At 48.4% G+C, this 18,220-nt stretch overlaps 2 protein-coding genes across 3 annotated transcripts in view; both read right to left on the bottom strand.

Annotated features, from left to right (window-relative positions):
- Positions 1–274: 274 nt before the first annotated feature.
- Positions 275–2,780, bottom strand: LOC122624145. The gene has a single exon (XM_043803589.1). The coding sequence runs from the start codon at positions 2,626–2,628 to the stop codon at positions 532–534; it is 2,097 nt and encodes a 698-aa protein (XP_043659524.1). The 5' UTR covers positions 2,629–2,780; the 3' UTR covers positions 275–531.
- Positions 2,781–9,512: 6,732 nt separating this feature from the next.
- LOC122623100 (protein folded gastrulation) overlaps positions 9,513–18,220 on the bottom strand; it is a 29,495-nt gene continuing 20,787 nt past the window's right edge. For both annotated transcript variants that reach the window (XM_043802037.1, XM_043802038.1), the window contains exons 4-5: positions 9,793–13,134; positions 9,513–9,645 (exon numbers count right to left, since the gene is read on the bottom strand). In XM_043802037.1, the coding sequence (XP_043657972.1) occupies positions 10,796–13,093 (2,298 nt within the window). In that variant the 5' untranslated portion in view covers positions 13,094–13,134 and the 3' untranslated portion in view covers positions 9,513–9,645; positions 9,793–10,795. The remainder of the gene's footprint in view (positions 9,646–9,792; positions 13,135–18,220) is intronic.

The raw sequence follows: 18,220 nt of genomic DNA on the forward strand, positions 1-18,220 counted from the left end.
CATTTTATAACGCCCACAGGTACAAATATTCTCGTTAGTTTGTTTGATCTTACAGCTAAATGCACGCGAAGTGATTGTGCAGTAAAAGGAGTGCAAGGATGTGCATAGATACAAAGGAAATATAGTATAGTATATACGTTACATACATCGCTAGTTGTTTAAATCTGCAAACGCTGGTTGGCCCACCCGAGGTTAATTTCATCAGCATTTTATGGGGTAGTTCACCTGTTGGGAATAGGCAATTAACTAGACCAGCTTTTGCGTGCTGTCCAAGCTATATATTTTTCCATCAGTTTTTACATAGTTCATAGAATACACATCTTTTTGTAAATTTCACAACCGCCAGTGCTGGCGGCGCAAAGTGGTTGGCAAACAAGGACACCGCCGCCGGATTGGCGAGTAATCAAAGCTGGACACGAAGCCCGAGGCTTCCTCTTGGATGTTTGCGGAGCTCTTGATGGTGTCTGGTGCCTGGTGCCTAGTGCCTGGTAGTGGTAAGTTTAAAGAGGTGACTTGGGGCTGAGCACACTGCTAAGCCTGGAACTCGTCCTGCTCTTCCAAGGGACTCGCTACCCCTGGCCTGCCGTAGGGCAACAGGTTTAGGGTCCGATCCGCCGAGAAATGGCGTTCTAGCCTGGGGAGGGGTAGCAGAACCTGTCCGGTCCTTCTGAGCGGACTGCTGTCCCTGCTGTTCAGGACCTCCTTCCTGAGGACGAGGTCCCTTTCTAGTTTCTCCTGCCGCCAGTGGACACTCCGCTTTCCGCGTTCCCTGCTTGGACTCGCTGCCGCAGGGACAGCGGGTCCAGGATCCCCGCTCCTGGCTGAACCGAAGAACAGGCCTTGGATGCTCATGGCACTGGATGGTCCATGTGGCCAGAGACGGGAATGGCTGCTGATGTCCGGCAAGCTGCGGCAGCTGCTGAAGCCACTGCCCCCAGTGTTCGTCTGGTCGGAGTTGGGTGCCGGGCGAGTAAACAGCTCTATTATAGTCGGCGGTGGGACGACCTTGGGCGCAGACTTGAGGCGGTGCAGCGTGATGCAGAACTCCTGGAAGCCGTGCACCGTGTGATAGTTGTTCGGCTGGTCCTTGCTGCTGGACAGGTTGATGTCGTAGCTCCCGATTCCCGTGTGCGAGGCGGCCTGGCGATCTATCCCCGGCGACCAGGAGCGCTGGTAGTGCGACGTGTCCGCGTCCAGTTGCGACTCGTCCAGGCGATCTATGGCGCTCTGCAGGGCCGGGTCTAGTAGCGCCACCTCGCGTGCTGTGCGGACGTCGTGGCGCCAAAACTTCTGATGCCGCTGAACCGCTGGAGCAACCTCCTTAATCCTCAGAACCAGTACTCCCATCAGCCAAACGCAAATGATGTTGAGGAGGGTGAGGCCCATGCTGACAGCTGCGCAGACCAGCAGCTCCACGGAGAGCTGCGAGGAGTACAACCTCTGCTTCACCAGGCTGGCCAGGGGCTCATGGTCGGCCGGCAGTATGTGGACGCCGATGGCCAGGGCCCAGAGAAGTCCCGCATTGACGGCAGGCGGCAGCAGGGAGGCTGAGATGGCCACGCCCACCAGGGAGCCCGTATTGCCACCCAAAACCGCTATGGCGCCCGCCGCCCCCGAGGCCAGGGCGGTGCATACCCCGATGGCAAGGGAGTGTGTGTCGCACCGCGAGACTATTTCCTCCGTGAGACCCGTGGATATGGCAAAGCAGTGGCCGAAGCCACAGACTATGCCCCCAAAGAGGAATCCAATGATCACGGACGCAGCTATGCCCAGGAGCTCGTTCTTCAGACCCAGCCAGCGCAGGTCGCGATCGCCGATCACCGAACCGAATATGGCCGCTATGATGGGGCCCATCAAGGGGGAGATCAGCATGGAGCTGGACAGGAACAGGAAGCTATTCTCGACGAGACCCACGCACGAGAGCAGGGCGGCGGCCATGAGCAGCACCACGAAGTCAAAGGTCAGCGTGGCATCCCGACGCACCTGGCGCACCACTTGGTTGACATTCAGCCTGCATCGCACAGAGTCCATAAAGCTCTGCCAGCCCTGGCTCTGTTCCTGGTGCTGGTCCACGACATCGTCGTGCTCCTGTCTGGGCACCTGGAGGCCGGGCTTAGCCCGCGTTTCCAGACAGCTGAGGGCGGACACATGGGTGCCGGGTCGCTCACCCACGCCCCAGTCCTGCAGCGTGCACAGCAGCCTCTCGTATCGCTCGTCCTGCAGGAGGTCGAAGCGTGCCTGGAGCTGCCTGCCGCCGATGTCGTGCGACCAGAAGACGTCCTCCAGCCGCAGCTCCTGGGCAATGGCCCTCAGCAGCTGCTCCAAAGAGGCGTCCTCCTTAAGGTTGGCCAGCTGCAGGGCCCTGCTCTTAGCAGGGAACTTAGGAGCTGCCGTATTGCCGGACGCCAACGGAGCGGCCTCGCAATGCACACTGCTCCCGGCTATCTGAGTCAAGCGCCAACAGCGCTCGCACAGCTCGATGCTGGGTGGATCTGGATCTGAGCACCTGCTCCTTACACAACCACCGCAGCTGGAGCAGTATGAGGTGGCAACCGGCGGCTTGGGGTACAGTTTTAGTTCCTCGGCTTCGGTGGGCACCGTGACCATCACGCAGACGGCGGCGCACATTTGAGGAGCTCCTATGTGCAGCGGGTCCTCTTTGAACAAGCTTGAATCCCGGATGCCGACTCTGAAGTGCTCCTCAGCTCGACAGTCGGAATGTAGTGTGGGAGTGTGAAATGGAACGAATCGGAAGCAATCAGTTTCGATGGTTCACTGAGGAGCTACTGGGATCAGTCTGTATTGATCTCGCCGTTGAAGTGTGGATTACAACGAATACGCCTATTCAGTAATTAACTATTCCTAACTTTGAATAAAAACTTATTAGCTTCTGTCGGTATCTAAATATTAAACTTTATTCCATTAAGGTTTCCACTAGAGCGTTTAGAGGCTGCTCTGAACCACGAGTCCCTCGGCTAGAGTGGAAAACCGGAAAACCCCTGCGCCCACTTTGCGTCTAAGCCAAAACTCACATCAAAACAATGGACATATCCGTTGCAACATCCTGATGAGGACGCTCTTGCGATGATGGAGTTGATGAGGGTGATGATGATGATGATGGACACTGCGACAGATGCGCGTTTTATCCTGTTTGCACGCGACTGCGGAGGCAGCTGACCCTCGGATCCCCCGCCTCCCCCGGATCCCCTGGTTTGCCTGGTTTGCCTGGAGTCCCGGGACTCCCACTCCACTTAAGCCCCTAAAATCCCACCCCTATGCCAACATTTTCCTGGCGCTTCTGGCCGCGTTTGTTTGCATCCGCTGCAGTGGCTGCTTTGTGAAAGACCCCGCCCCCTGTTTGCCGCATAATCGAAACAACTACAGCAACTCCGGTATAGAAAAAATGCGAAAAAGCGAACGGGACGCGGCCTGGAGGTGCAGAGCAGCCAAAATGTCAACAATCTGCAACAGCCATGAAATATTATGAGGCTTTGTGGGTGGGAAAAGTGTGGAAACTGCTGGCGTTTCGGCAGTAATAATGCACCACGCGAAAGTCGCACGAAAAACGCGTGAAAAACGAACCAAAAAAGGATGCAAAACCTCCAAACAAACACGCACAGACCAACACACAGATGCACTGACCCACACATAAGTGGTCAGGCATGCTTCCTTTTCTCCGGGTGCCATACTCTATGCAATCCAAAGTCTCTTACTGCGCGGAAAACCTTTATAAACTGAACTTATTCAAATGAGGCTTGTTCAAATCGCTTTTGGGAATGCCACATTACTTGTTCTTAAAGTAGTTATGTATGCAGAGGAGCTATGTGCATGACACCCGAGTGAAAGCTATTAAATAGGTACAATTTGAAGGGTATTTAACGCTTCGATACACCCCCATATACACAATTCCACGTTTTTTGTGAGCTGCGGGCAGCGAATTCCTCGGTGTCCATTATCTAGCATAGTTTTTACGCTGTTCTGTGAAACCAACGCGTTTTCCATCTACCATTTTGCAGTTGCTTTTCATACGAACGTACACTGCAATGACTAATTTGTAGCATGACCCTCTGTTAGTACAGGAATTAGTTTTAAGAACAAATTCACCTTAGATTTCAAAATAAACAGACGCAAAAGCTCAATCTACGTATTTCCGTTGCCATGTCTGATTTGATTTATCGATCTAACCAATATTGAAATAAACTTTTCTTTTTTGTCTAACTCCAATGGCAGCAAATATAGAATTTTTCTCTTAAGCTAGTATGATTATGTCCAGACTTTGAAAGGGGACGATTTAATTCTCTCTGTGCATAGGTGCATGTGTGTCCGTCGAGATCAAGCGTCAAAATTACATTGTTGGCATACGCTGCCTTTTTCTGCCCCCAATTTTTTTGTGCCGCTGCAGTCCGTCCTTGCCACATCCACCCGTCTCATTCTCTGCCTCATATGTATATCCCTCTCTTTCCATATCCCTCAGGCCGTCTCTCTCGTGTTCGGCTTGTTGTTTTTGCGGCTCCTGTTGCTCGGAATCCTTGCCATTGTCTGAACATTTGCGTTTTTGCGCGTTGTTTTTTGGCAATTTTTTGCACTCCCCGCCCGCCGACTGTCCGCAGGATGTGTGGAGGGGAGTGGTGCGGTGCAGGGGGCATAAAAATGCAGGGAGGAGAGCGGGTGGCTTATCCTTGGTGGGAGGACGCGGCGCGGGGGACGCGGGACGCAGGACACAGGAGCAGCGTTGATTGTTGCAATTTCTCGTTAAATTGAATTCGCTCGTTCAATGCGAGGGCCCTGGGATTCGAAGTGCGAGCAAGGATTGTGGACTGAAAATTGAGGAAAGCGCGAGGAAAACGGGGGAAGCGCTGGGAAAATTGGGTGGCAAACAAGGTCCTGCAAGCTGCACTGCTTATTTATGACAAGTGGCCAGAGACAAGGGGGGGCGTGGCTTTCCGGCCGGACAACGGAAAACGAATGAATGCGACGACGCATTATGAGATTGCTGGGCTTTGGTTTTTCCCCAAAATTACACAAAACACAGGCGGCTCAACACGCTTGTTTTCCACCCACCATTTCCACCCAGACCATTTTCCACCCATTTTCTCGTTTTTTTCAACTTTTCACTGTGCTCTTCCATGAACAGCTTTTATCCTCAATTAAAAATGCGAGCCGCGAAAGCAATGACTGCAAATGGTGCAAATGATCCGGGAATAAAAGGCCGTTCAAAGTGTCCAGCCGAGTGTCCAACAGAGGAAGACGTTTTTTGATTATCTATTTGGATACCAAGTTAATATGCCATCACCTTTTCTTTGAAAGCTTACACTGTACATAATCCAGTATCGCACTTATTTAAAAGGAGCAAAGATAAAGCACATCACAACAATCTGCTCTGATCTGGCTGAAATGGCGCAATGGGCTAATTGAAGTCAAATAATTGTGATGTGGTAATCCCCTAGAATTTGCAAATGGCAGATGCAGATGCCAAAAATCAGGTGCCTTGCCGGCATTCACATATGAAATTCAGAACTGTGCTTTGCACCTGAATGAAACCTACATTTATTGCCACTAATTGAGATGCAGTGCGAAGGCGGTCGCCTTTGGATGCTGGTCGTTTGAATGATCAGTGAGCATTTGGGTAATGAGCTGACTTAAGGCTTAGACAGGCGGAGATATGCGCACTGTCTTTGGCAAATTACGGAGTGGTATCTGGCACTAGAGCCCAATCTTAGCCATTCCAATTACTTAGCTGAAATGCCGAGCAAGTGGCTCAAACTCGGGCCCATGGAAGCGGAGGCAAAGTGGCAGATAAATAAGGTGCAAACACGTGTTGGAAGCTGGGGTAGGTAACTAAATGCCCGACGTTATCCTTATCATTGTTATACTTAAGTTAACAGCAGCTTAAGTAAGCAAACGCACACGAGCTTACGCCAGTAATCAAGCACACACGCACTCTTGGCTTTTATGGTTGCCGCACAGTGGGCAACAAGGAGTGGATGCATCCTGAAAACCTGGCTTTGTTACTTATGTTACGAGGTGCATTATCAAACACGTGCAGGATGCACATAGTTCGAAATTCATACCCATGTCCTCTTGTCAAGTCTATGCTAATACATGAAACAATAAACACGTGCCATTTCACAGATCATTGTCCAATCATTCGAAATATCTTTGTATCCTCATCAGTTCCAGAGCCATTCATTTAACTCTAATTTTCGTTTGCGGAATTACTTAGCAGTAAGTGGACAAGTACCCTATTGCGTAACATTTACACTGGCTGGATCCAGTGAAGCCTTCATTTCTTTCAGTTGTCTAGCATGAGTTTTATAATTCAGTGGCCAACAGTGCAAAGGATTTCTTCCAGCCTCTCATTTTGATTGGGAGAGAACCCAGTCTGGACCCACTGTCCCCGAGGTGTGCATCCTCGAGCGTTTCCCGCTGGCAGAACTCCGGGCTTGGGGCAATGGGAAAGCGGTGGAAAACGTTGGAGGTGGGGCCGGCAGTTGCCTTATTGTGCGGCAGGCGCAAATACCCATAATCAGAAAGCTTTTGCACTTTATTTGTGTTAGTTTCAATTATATAAACAACAGCACAGGCGAACGGCTGGTTGGCAGTGGAAATGGCAGGCGAAGAACCAATTACCGCTTGATTTAGCACACGCACACGAATGCAAAGCAAACACAGATACGCACTCACACAGATACGCACTCACACTCCCACTCACACTCCCACGGTACTTACACCCACGCACTGGCAATCACACACTCGTGCATTAGCCATAGAGCCATGACAAACTTATTGAGATTCATTGAGCAGATTGTGAAGCTTCAGTTCACTGGCCATGGGTATGGGCTTTGGTGGCTTAAAGGGGCGGCTTAAAGGGGTGGCTGTGAGGGCTTATCAGGGGGTGGGCGGCTTCCTAAAAGGGGTCTGGTGAAGAAGGCGTGGCTGGTTTGTGGGCTTTCGTTGGCTGGTTTGTTCTACAGACAAAGGCTGATGCCTCAACTGCTAAATACAAACACAAATATGTACCCTGAAAAATTATGTATGTATGGATAAATGCGCTATTGCTGCAACAGTTGGGGAAGAAACTCTAGGTACAAATTTTCGAATAATATCAAAGATTTCATTCCTGAGGCCATACAAAAAACTCATAGTTTTCACTTATTGAAATAAATAGTTCAGTCTATGCTCTAAAAAGGGAAGAACATGTAAAATTTAGCGCTAAAGAAACATTCACGCTAATAATATGAAAAAAGTGAAATACTAATATGGCAAGACTGGATTATAACATATTTCCAGCACTGTACTTGTGTTTAGGTGTGTGTGTGTGTGTGTGTAAGTGCCTGGGTGTGTGAGTGGTTTGTTTACTTTGCATAAAAGCTCAGGCATTGAAAACTAAAATACTGCACAACACTTTGAAACGTTGTATTGCAAAGCATTAGGCCCGTTTCATTTATATTTTATGCACACACAGATACGAACACTCGCAAGCAGACACAACTTGCAAGCGTTTTAGTGCCTGTGTGATTGTGTGTGTGCATTTCTGCTTAATATTTAAATAAACAGAAGTTTCCTTTTACCACGCACACTGGGCCACAAATTTTTCGTTCAAGTTCTTGTGCCACCTTATGGATAAAAGGGATCTACTTGTATGTATTTTATATATTTTTAATACAAATGAAGTAGCAATTCAGAATCCTAGTAGCTCTTGTTTTGAAACAAGTGTTTAATAGTTCGGGAATTATGTCTTTCATTTGCAACTACTTCTGTTATCGAGTTATAGTGATGATTAGTTCGCTTCAACACAAAATTATCGTAAGCATAAGTACAAAAACATTTCCTTTTTTGCCCATACTATTCATTACTATTGCCCCAGTGTGCATCCGCAGGATTACTGAAGACACACACGCAGACGCTTTTCAGTCCATTTCCACATCCCACATCCCTTTTCCCAAGTGTATGGAAAGCATTTTACAGTTATTTAGATTTTAATAGTCCGGGCAATTGTGATGCTTTTTCATTTATCCAATTATTACAAAGATCGAGGGTTTCTATTAAAAATTTAAATAGTCTATTTTCTCTTGTGCCGGAACGTGGGCGAGAAATTCTCTATATAAATATGTCATCTAAAAATTCAGGCAGAACTGTCTTTCTTCGGAAACATTTGGTGAAATAAAAATTGTTATCACCCCACTAATTACACTGTAATCTAAAATGAGATCTTTATTTATTTACATTGACGGAGATCGAAACAATTTATGTAATTTTAGTTTTGTAAAAAGACCCTTTAAATAAGAAGAAAAATTTCACTCGCCTACGTTTTCGGAAAATTGACTAACTTATGATCCGTTCAAAAATGCCAACAAACTGCTTTCTTCCCAGTTTGAGGTTCTTTATCTCTGAATCCTTGCTTCATGGTTTTTATGTGCATTTCTAGGTGCCCATCAATGTAATTTCTTATGTGTAACACAGTGCTAACATCCAGTTGCAATTAATTTCCTCGCTACACTAACACTCTCAGCCTTAAAGTATGCAGGGAAAAACAAAATGCAGAGCGTTCTGCCACTCGCCCACAGATGGCGCGTGTGTGTTGTGAGGTGCGGGTGCTGGTGCTGTTGATGGTGCATTTGGGATTTAAATTTAAAGTTGGCGGGGGCGACTGAAGCCAGGTGGTGAGCTGCCGGAAACAAGATGCGTATTTCCCAGGCGCCGCTGCCACTACCTCTGCCCACCCCGCCCCCGCCCCCGACCCGCTCCCTGCACCTGGATCTGTCAGCACAGCTCAGCTGCTGCAATCAGCGACTAATGCAGCTCGTTAGGCAAACACACAGATGCAGGCACACATGATTTTATTCGCCATGTTAACATGCCTTTTGCATATGTTCACTGAGGACATTTTCCGACAAGATGCCACCAAAGAAATGAGACGGGGGAAGTCGCGCAGTTTCGTTGCTGCGGGCAAATTCCATATTTTCCTAATGCATTTCTTTCGGCAACGGACGGCGGCAGCCCTCCCCCACACCCACACCTACAACGAATATTTTTGACAGATATTTTGGCATATTATGTTAGTCATTTCTCCGCCAGTGTGTGTGTTTGCCCATGCCCATGCCCGTGCCCGTGCCTGGGCTTCCTGTAGCTGATTTTGTTTCCGACCCCCAAGTCCTCGACCGCTTTATGCATCTGCCGACTGGATTCGTCAGTGGCTGGCACCTGTCGTTCGCGCTTTATTTGCCTTTGGCTCCACTGAGAAGAACGACTTATTTAAGTCAATAAATTGGTTGATAGGTGCATTTATTTCGCTGATCTTCACTGGCTGATAACAGCGTTGCAGTGTATAAATCCAACCAAATCGCATTGGAAAACCGCTGAATTTTGTTGTTTAGAGCTAAAATGATGTGATGTAATTGATGCCGAATTAAAAATTGTACTTCCAACGTCAGGAGATTTTATTTATTTTTGCTTAGTGTATTGCCAAGACTGGTGCAACGAAATTCTCTTTGACAACTCTTTGGGCCCGACCATTACGCTTCCATCTGTCCTTCTGTCCACCTGTCGGCCAGCACTTCAATATTTAGTTCCTTTTGAGTCTGTCTTTTTGTCATTTTGGCCGATTCGCAGTGGAAAGAGTCGAGCGTCCAGTTTTCGGCCAGACTGTTGAGGTGAGCAATAAAGGAATCTTCGTAAAGTTTGAGCCCAGTGGCGGTTGGCAATACGGTTGAATACGTTTCGCCCCGCGTTCCCCCTCGAAGTTGTGGCTAATCCAGCATATTCGCACCGAATTCATAGTGGGATACTTACCGCAGACTTTTGGCCAGCTATCAAATGGTGAGGAAGGCACCACAGCCGCACAATCGCCATTGTGCCAATTAAATAGACGTTTTTTGCATTTTTGCATTTGTTTTTCTTCTGAACTTTGGTTGTTGGTTGAATTTCAATTGACAAAAACATGTTGGGTGCCTGATTCGTTTCTTTTCGTTTCGTTTCGATTCGATTAGTTTGAGTTAATGGATCGAAACGCATTTTCTATAAATATATACATGCATTACACTATTCTTTAGGCTTTAGTTTCGATTTGTGTCTACAATGTTTAGCATAACTGTTGCGCTTACATTCTAAGTATAGATACACGTGTTGTTTTAGTAGATGCTTGGATTTAAAAATGCTTTGACTTCAAAGGTTTCTGCACTAATGTATATACACTGAGACAGCTACAACAAATGCTCAGATTGTACGCACATATATGAACATATTGGGTTACCAGGGTAATAATAGTAGTAAAAAAAAAGATACATCAAAAGATTCTGGGTATACAAATACGATTTCCTAAGTCTAACGATCAATTCATATGCCTAGGTAATCACAATTTAATATTGCTAAGGCTCGCAACAACGACAGCAGCACTCACATATAAAACTATTGTAATGTAAAAAAAAGTTTCCCTAAAATTAAATCAACAACTTAAAAAAGAAAGCAGTTGCAATAACACAAAGAATAAGGTATGATAACGCCAAGGCAAAAAAAATACGCAAAAGTGGTTGCTAAGTAGTAAGTAAGTGTAAGTGTTTCGGACATGCTATGTACAATTGACATTCGATTAAAACATTAAAAGACAATAAATATTTACTGAGAAAAGGAAAGAGTGTAAAGGTGAGACAACTGTGAACAAACTTCAACACGCCATTGAAACGCTGTTGCTAACACGACACTATGCTGCACTAGACTATGCGGCACCCAGCTACTTCCTGTGGCTCTAATCGCCGGCCAGAGCCAGGAGTTGCTGCTGCTGCTGCTGATGTTGCTTTTAGCGTGTGGTTGCTGCCGCGTTGCTGCCGCGAAATGTGCTGAAGAACCGCAGCAACAGCGACTGATCCTCGCCATTCCCATCCAGCTGGCGGTCCAGGCGCCACCCAATGCTCGGTAGCCACCAGAAGGGCGTGTAGCCATCTGGGTTGCTGCTGCTGTTGGGAAGCGTGGCGGAGGTTGCTGCTGATTCCGCAGTTGCTGCAGTTGCTGCAGTTGCTGCGGTTGCTGCAGTTGATTCAGATGCGGCAGTTCCTTCCGGCTCTTCGGCCAAGCGATCTACTCTTATTATTTTACTATTTCTATTGCTACGATTAGTAATACTTAAATGTTTAACTTCTGTTGCTGCTGTCGCTGCGGTCGAACTGCTTTCAATGACCTGGCTCGATGTGGCAGCTGTCTCTGTTGTGGCTGCTGATTCAGATGTGCTCTGGCCTAATTGCGGCATCACCTTTGACCAATTTGCGAATGCTGTTGCTGTTGCTGTTGTAGTGGTGGAATCCTCAGTTGATGTTGATGTTGATATGGACGCTGACGCTGACGCCGAAGTCGCTTCTGTACTGGTTGGCTCAAGCTGCTGTTTCTGTTGCTGCTGCTGCTGCTGCTGCTTTCGCTGCTTGCCCTTTACCAGCTCGTTGATGAGCCGCAGTTCCTGTTGGACATCAATTTCACTGGTGGCCTTATGGCCCCCATCATCATCCTCGTCGCCGCGGCCGCCAATTGTATTTGTCATTAAATTGTCATTGTCACTCGCCGGCATATCGGACTGCTCCATCGGCTCGCCGGCAGTGCTGCTGCTGGGCTCTGGTGTTGCCGTCGTGGTACTGCTGGCGGCAACATCTTCGACAAAATGCTGATAGTGAAACCGGTCAGTTGAGGAGCTCGAAGCAGCAACATCAGCTGCAGTTGTTGCTGTTGTTGCTGTTGCTGTTGCTGTTGCCGAAGTTGTTGTCGTTAACTGAACCGGTTGCACTTTCGATTTTATCAAGACCAGGCGATTTTCACGTTCATCTATCTCGGGTTCTTCTGGCGGATGTGATGGTGATTGGACCGAGGTGGAGGTGGAGGTGGCAGGCGATGTATCCATTGACGCCTCCGCAACAGTTGTGTCTCCTGTGCTCGTTGCCGTCTCTGTGGTATACTCCTCCTCCTCACTTGGTACTATGTCCGTAGCGGTCACCTCCTCCTCTTCCGCCTCCTCTTCCAGCTCCGTTCCCACCTTCTCTGCAGCCTCAACCGCCTGTTTGGTGTTTACATCCTGGTCTGCGCTCAGCGGCGGCGCCACCTTGCGATGACTGAAAAGCGGCGGCAACAACTCAATGCTGCCATCGTAGGCCGGCAAAAAGGCGTCGACCTTGAGCAGTTGGGCCAGATCCGCCTCCGCGTTAAATCCATTCACTGTGGCAGAGGAGTCATCGCTGTCATTGTCGGTGAGGGAACTGGTCACCAGGTGCAGAGAGCCATCGTGCGCCTGATCCGCCGGCAACACAATGGCCTCCACTTGGTTAACAACGTCCCCGTTGGTGGTGGTGGTGGTGGTGGTAGAGTTGCTGCTGGGCATGGTAAGTGTTGTCGATGTGGAGAAGGCATCACTGGGGGCCGCCATCAAATCGCCGCCGGAAATGGGCTTACTGGGCTCTGCCGAAGGAACTGCCGCTATGGCAACAGTCGTCGGTGACGTGGGCGCTGTGCTAGTTGATGTTTCTGCTGTGGCACTGCTGTTTTTGGCATATGTTGCAGCCACCATGTCCGGCGGCAGTGGCAGCTCCTCGGACTCTCCCGTGCCCGTGGGGAATTTCTTCTCGAAAATGTTGAATTTCAGTGGGGCATCCTCGCTGGGCAGGGCTTGATCCCCGTCGCCAACGCTGGGCGGGATGCCATCCTGCATGGCTGTTGGTATTACCGAAAGGTCGTACACGATTTCCTCACTCTCCTCGTCATCCCCGTAGTCGTAGTCTCCAATGGGCGGCGGTGGGGGATTGCCATTGGAGCCACCGGCCAGGATGAGTTCCTGCTTGATCAGATCCGTGGGATCAATGTTGGACTGCGGGATGCAAAGCTGGTTGAACAGCGTGTGACCCTGCGGACAGTGGCGAAACGGTAGCGTAAATATCGACTTGGCGGTGATCTTCTTCTCCTTGGTGAGGTTTCTCTGCTCTGGGTCCAGGTTCACCCAATCCTCCCACACCATCCGCTGCACATTCCCCTCGATGGGGCGCGAGGTGATAGGCAGTGCGTTGTTGGCCCCCAGGAAAACCGTGAGCGCCAGCACCGCCAGCAGACAGTTTGGCGGAGCCATCTTCTCGGGACCGATCACCGATCGCTTACTCCTGGCTAGCGCTGAAAACACAAAGAAGGGAGGCATACATGAAATAAGTAAGATGGCAGTAAAGGGTTTAGATTGTATTGTAGCAGAGCAGACAATGCGGGGCTATCCACACTGCAGTTGCTCCTCCCCCCAGATCACCTGAAACTCCCCCGAAAAGCACCCACTCCATTCCTCGTGGCCATGGACGGATAAGCAAAAACGAATACAGGTTCTCTGCCCGCACACAGAGCGGTGATGAGCATTGGAGCAAGTGGGTGGAATGGACTTTTTGAGCTCAAGTTCACTTTTTTCCCCCGCTTGTACCTCCTAGCTTGTGGATACACATTAAAATCATTTGATCCGCTGTTTTCTTCTCCACGACACCAACCGATTAAAACCTTTTGGGAGTTACCATATTCATCAGGGAAAGAGAGAAACAGATTAGGGACAAACCCCAAAGAAATGTGGCAAGGTGTTTTAACACGCGACTCTAACTTTGAAACTACAGTTCACCTACTTCTCACTACTTCTTCATCGAGACGTTTGGGAGAAGCTTAGCGCGCTTCTTGCCGCTTCCGATAACCTTAAGTAAACACCAGTGGCTGTACTTCGGGAACGATTGCGCTTCAAGTTGCAGGCGACTGGGCGCCGGGGCATCACGAGTTGGTCATGGCAAGGGTTCCACTGCACACCAAAGACAGTCAGAGGGCATGTTGCACATCAGTCAACATGTTGGCATGTTGTCGCCGTCATCGTCATCAGCAACAGCAACAGCAACGAAATGCGGCAACGAAATGCGGCAACTGCAACAACTTGTTGATGCTGGCAATGCAGTTGTGGGACGATTTTGATACTGTTGCACGTGCTGGTCACTTTGTTGCTCCCGCTCATGTTTGTTGCTGTTGCCATTGCTGGTGCCTGTGACGACGCATACGTTGCTCATATCTCAGCTATAGCTGTTTATATTGTGCCGTCAGATGCTTTTGCAACTGCAACTTTGGCGTACGCTGCTGTGGCCGCTGTGGCTGCTGCACTTGCCTCCAGCGCACACGTCGAAGTCCCGGGCGGCACTCATCAGCTCGCACCAGTGCTTTCCTACAACACGACGGCGGGAGCGAGACGGAGGTGGCCAGAGCAGGATAGCGACAGGGGCGCACGCACGTGTATACTAGTAAAGCGGGCATATATGTACACATATTTATATGTGTATATATATGTAGGTTATCGGGGTTCTTGGAATTTATGAGTTCAAGTGTGTGGCTCTTCAACCGCGACTTTTCTAACTGTTGCACTCGGTTTATGGCTGCTGCTGCTGCTGCTTCTGTGGATGTTGCTGCTGTTGCTGTGGTTGCTGGTGTTGTTGTCATTATTACTTGTTAATAGCCCTGTGGAATCGGAAAGTGCGTGTGTGTCGCTGTCTCTGGGTCGCGTATCGGTCGTAAAAGCCGTCAGAAGTCAGCAGTCAGCAGCGGAACTCTCATCTTTCCCCTCGGGACCCGCTTCTGAATGTCAAGTACCTAGTAGATAGTGGTTGTTGGTTGTTGGTTGTTTGGGTTGTCGGGCCTGCCCGATAAGCCTAATGTCACCAGTGTAACGGTGTTATATAAGGCAATGACTTTGACACCCGCAGCCATCGAAGATTGTGGCGGAGGAGGCACCTGGCACCTGGCACGTGAACGCATATCAAGATCAGGGGCGAAACTATTTCGGAATATAGCACAAATCTCCCAATATAGCGATCCAGTTTTATGTGCTGTGTTGTGGAGCCAACGAAATAAAAACGCAAAATCGCTAGGGCGCATTATCAAAAGTGTGGCATGAATGGGTTTATTTTGCACTCCTTAAATTACCCACGCCATTTTAAATGGAATTTAAGTTGTCTAAAGAATACTGCAATAAGTTAAGTTGAATAATTGCTGGCTTCGATAAAGTACAATAAGAGTATTAGAGTAAGTAACTACTAAGCTAGTTTAAAATATGCCTAGGTGCCATTACACCAGGACTGCTGCAATGAATAATCATACTGGATGCCTGGAAAATGCATATTTGCCTGGCTTATCCCATCACTCGCCATCCGCCCAATAATGTGTCGCTCTATTTGCTGTTTCGATTTGCTAATCTATATTTATGAAGGCCCGGGAAACCGATGGATCCTATGGAAGCCACCGTTGGCGCTGGTGGCGCGTTTGGTGGACATGTGATGACTGCTGTTCAAGGCTGTCACCAGGCATCAACTGTTATTTCAGACACGAGAGTCCCGTAAAAACCCCCTATAACCCCCCCTGAAACCCCTCCCACTTCCCCGTTGTGTGTCCGCGAAAACGCCCTATTGGAACCCCCGGAAATCCTCTCCAAGCTCCTCACAGAAACCCCCACCGAAACCCCCCTGAAGGCCCCTTCCTCTGCGGTCAGCAAACGGACGTGAAGGGTCGGACATTCCATCTTCCATGTCCTAAACATCGAAACATCCAGGGGGCTTCGCATCAGCGCCCAGTTGAGCTTCCTATATCAGTTCATCTGTCAGTTTGGCGGGGCCCAAATTGAAATCAACTTCACACGTCGCAAATTTTTAATTAAAAATCAGCAACTGATGTCAATTTTGGGGCGCTCTCTTCACGTTCCCGTTCCCGTTCCCGTTCCCGTTCCTGTTCTTTTGCCCTTTTTGCTCTTTTTGCGTTGTTTGTTGATTCGGACAACATTTGATGCCTTTAACGCGGACATGGAGATAGAGATAAAAAAGGACATTTCGACATGAGGATATGGATGTGTCTGCTGTTTGTACATAATTCCGCAAACATACATTGACATCTTGCTAATACAAAACAGCAACACGTAGAATTCGGTGTTGGGTGCTGGTGCTTCGTGCCGGCACGTATTCAATTCGATTCAATGATTCAATCCCGTATCCTGGTTCCTGGCTCCCGTATCCTGGCAAACACGCACAGTCATCCTAGATTTCCCGCAGCTGCGTAGCAGAACGAGTGCGTGCCCAGGAGCCCACGGATTTTGACTTTTTCGGGAAGCGCGTCCTGTCCCCTTTTCCATTTGCCCGCCGACGGACACGTTTTCCTGCTCCGCCCTTTATTCCTGTTCCTATAATTCCCACCCACATTCGGCTTGACTCTTGACACACATATACTATCACCGACATCCGAAATCAGCTCTTTGTCAGATCCTCAGTCTCCAAAAGGAGTCCCTTATAAAGATAAACTAACATATTTTTGTAATGATTTACTCTACAGCCACCAGCAAATATTTCATACTTCTCTGGTATTTAATTAGGATTTCCTTTCTTTACAGAACACTCTGTTGGCTGTTGGCTATTGGCTGCCTGTCCTAATAAAAAGGTGAGTGAGCAAACAGAATGTCTCGATCACAACTCAACGAAAACCCAACGAAAAACCTAGAAAGAATTCCAGAAGGCCAGAATGTACATAGTTGGTAATGTTAGCAATGGTCTAAAGTTTTTAGCTGTACTTTTCAATGCTCTAAGCTTGCTTTGAAGAAACCAAGATAGATAAATATATTCAATTGTCCATTTGGTTACAGCTTAAAAATATTTATATTCCTGAATATTTTACACCTAAGCTAAATGAATAATTCAAAAGTAGTGGCTTCAAAACAACCGCTAAGTGGCAGGTCAATTGCATCATTTGTGATCTCATCGATACCTCCTTGCCGCTTTAATGCCGCACAATAGTACAATATCGTAGCCAATGGCCAGTGGAGAGGCTGGGCAAACATCTGGACATTCAATTGGCAGTTGCTGGAAAGTGGTTCAATTAGCCGCAACGCAGATGCAGATACTTTGCAGCCGCTTGGTCTACAGCCGTCTACTAGAATGTCTCATAATGCAGCCGACTGTGTCAATGTCGGCCAAGAATTGTACAAATTCGAATGTATCTGGCCATCCGACTCACTCCCTGTGTGTTGCGGCTCGCCATTGCCCACGCACTGTGGACACTTTTTACGGCGTGAACCAGTTATTGGGCTCGGTTTTCCACGCCGCATTTTCGGTGGCTGCTTAAAGCCTGAAAATGCAAACTGAAACGTAACGAATTGAGTCGAAGTGAAGCACAAGTGCTGCTGTTGCTGTCGCTGTCGTTGCTGTCGTTGCTGTTGCTGATGCGCAACAAGTGGTCATGTGGTCAGTAGCAACATGCAAAGCAGCAGCAGCAGCAGAGGCAACAGCGACACAAAGTGGTTCGCGGTGGTGTCATTTAGTTTTTATTGCCGCTTAACTGCCGACTCGAAAGCAACAGATACACTGGGAGAAATAGTTGGCACTTATTCTATTAAACAATATAAGCTGTGTCTATACCTAGTCTATAATAACACTAAAATGTAATTAAACACGTTCACTCTACCATCCATTGCTATTTAACGAACTTGAAGAATACAATATTCTGAAGTTTGCTGGCACTGTAAAGGTGTCCAAGTGCACAGACAATCACTCAGCCGCCTGACGACTTGGCTGGGCTGCCAAAAGGTGGCCCAAAGCAACGGACGGGTTTTCTCGTTACCGTGGCTATTGTTTTTTCCGATTTAGTTGCTTTTTGTTGTTTTCTTCTTTGTCGCTTGGTAAGTGACTTGAGAACCGTTACCCCTAGCTTGAATTCGAATTCGAGCCGAATAGAGTAGAGCAGCCCAGAAGCTGCAGCTACAGGCGCAGGCACTCGGCACTCACATGAGATCACTTGGCCCTATCGCTGGAATAAAATCTGCATTCTGACATCATCTTCTGGGGCTAATTGCTGCGAATTCCAGCAGTTCTTCCCTAATCCGCACCGCAGACAAGCGATGCCGTTTGTGCAATTGCGAATCTCGTTTCCCAACTTCTGCCCCGCTTCCCGCCGGTCATTTGCAAATGAAAAGCGCACTGCAGTCCCATAATCGACGGGGAATACGTGCCCAAACACTTCACACGCCAATTTCCCCAGCATGCGCAGGGGCTTTTCTTTCCCATCATAAACTATTGAAGTCGTAAATTGATTTCCAAACAAACCGAAATGCGTGTGAAAATCGGGCGTGAGAAACGCAATTAGTTCTCCATTACCACACGGCGAATCAAATGGCGACTGAGTCTAAGGCAGCAGGTGGCCGCAAAGGGGCAGGATC

This window comes from Drosophila teissieri, chromosome X (assembly GCF_016746235.2).
Source record: "Drosophila teissieri strain GT53w chromosome X, Prin_Dtei_1.1, whole genome shotgun sequence".
Lineage (NCBI taxonomy): Eukaryota > Metazoa > Arthropoda > Insecta > Diptera > Drosophilidae > Drosophila > Drosophila teissieri.

What these genes read in the sequence shown, in the direction of transcription:
- LOC122624145 (XM_043803589.1), bottom strand. Translation starts at nt 2,628, where the DNA reads ATGTGCGCCGCCGTCTGCGTGATGGTCACGGTGCCCACCGAAGCCGAG.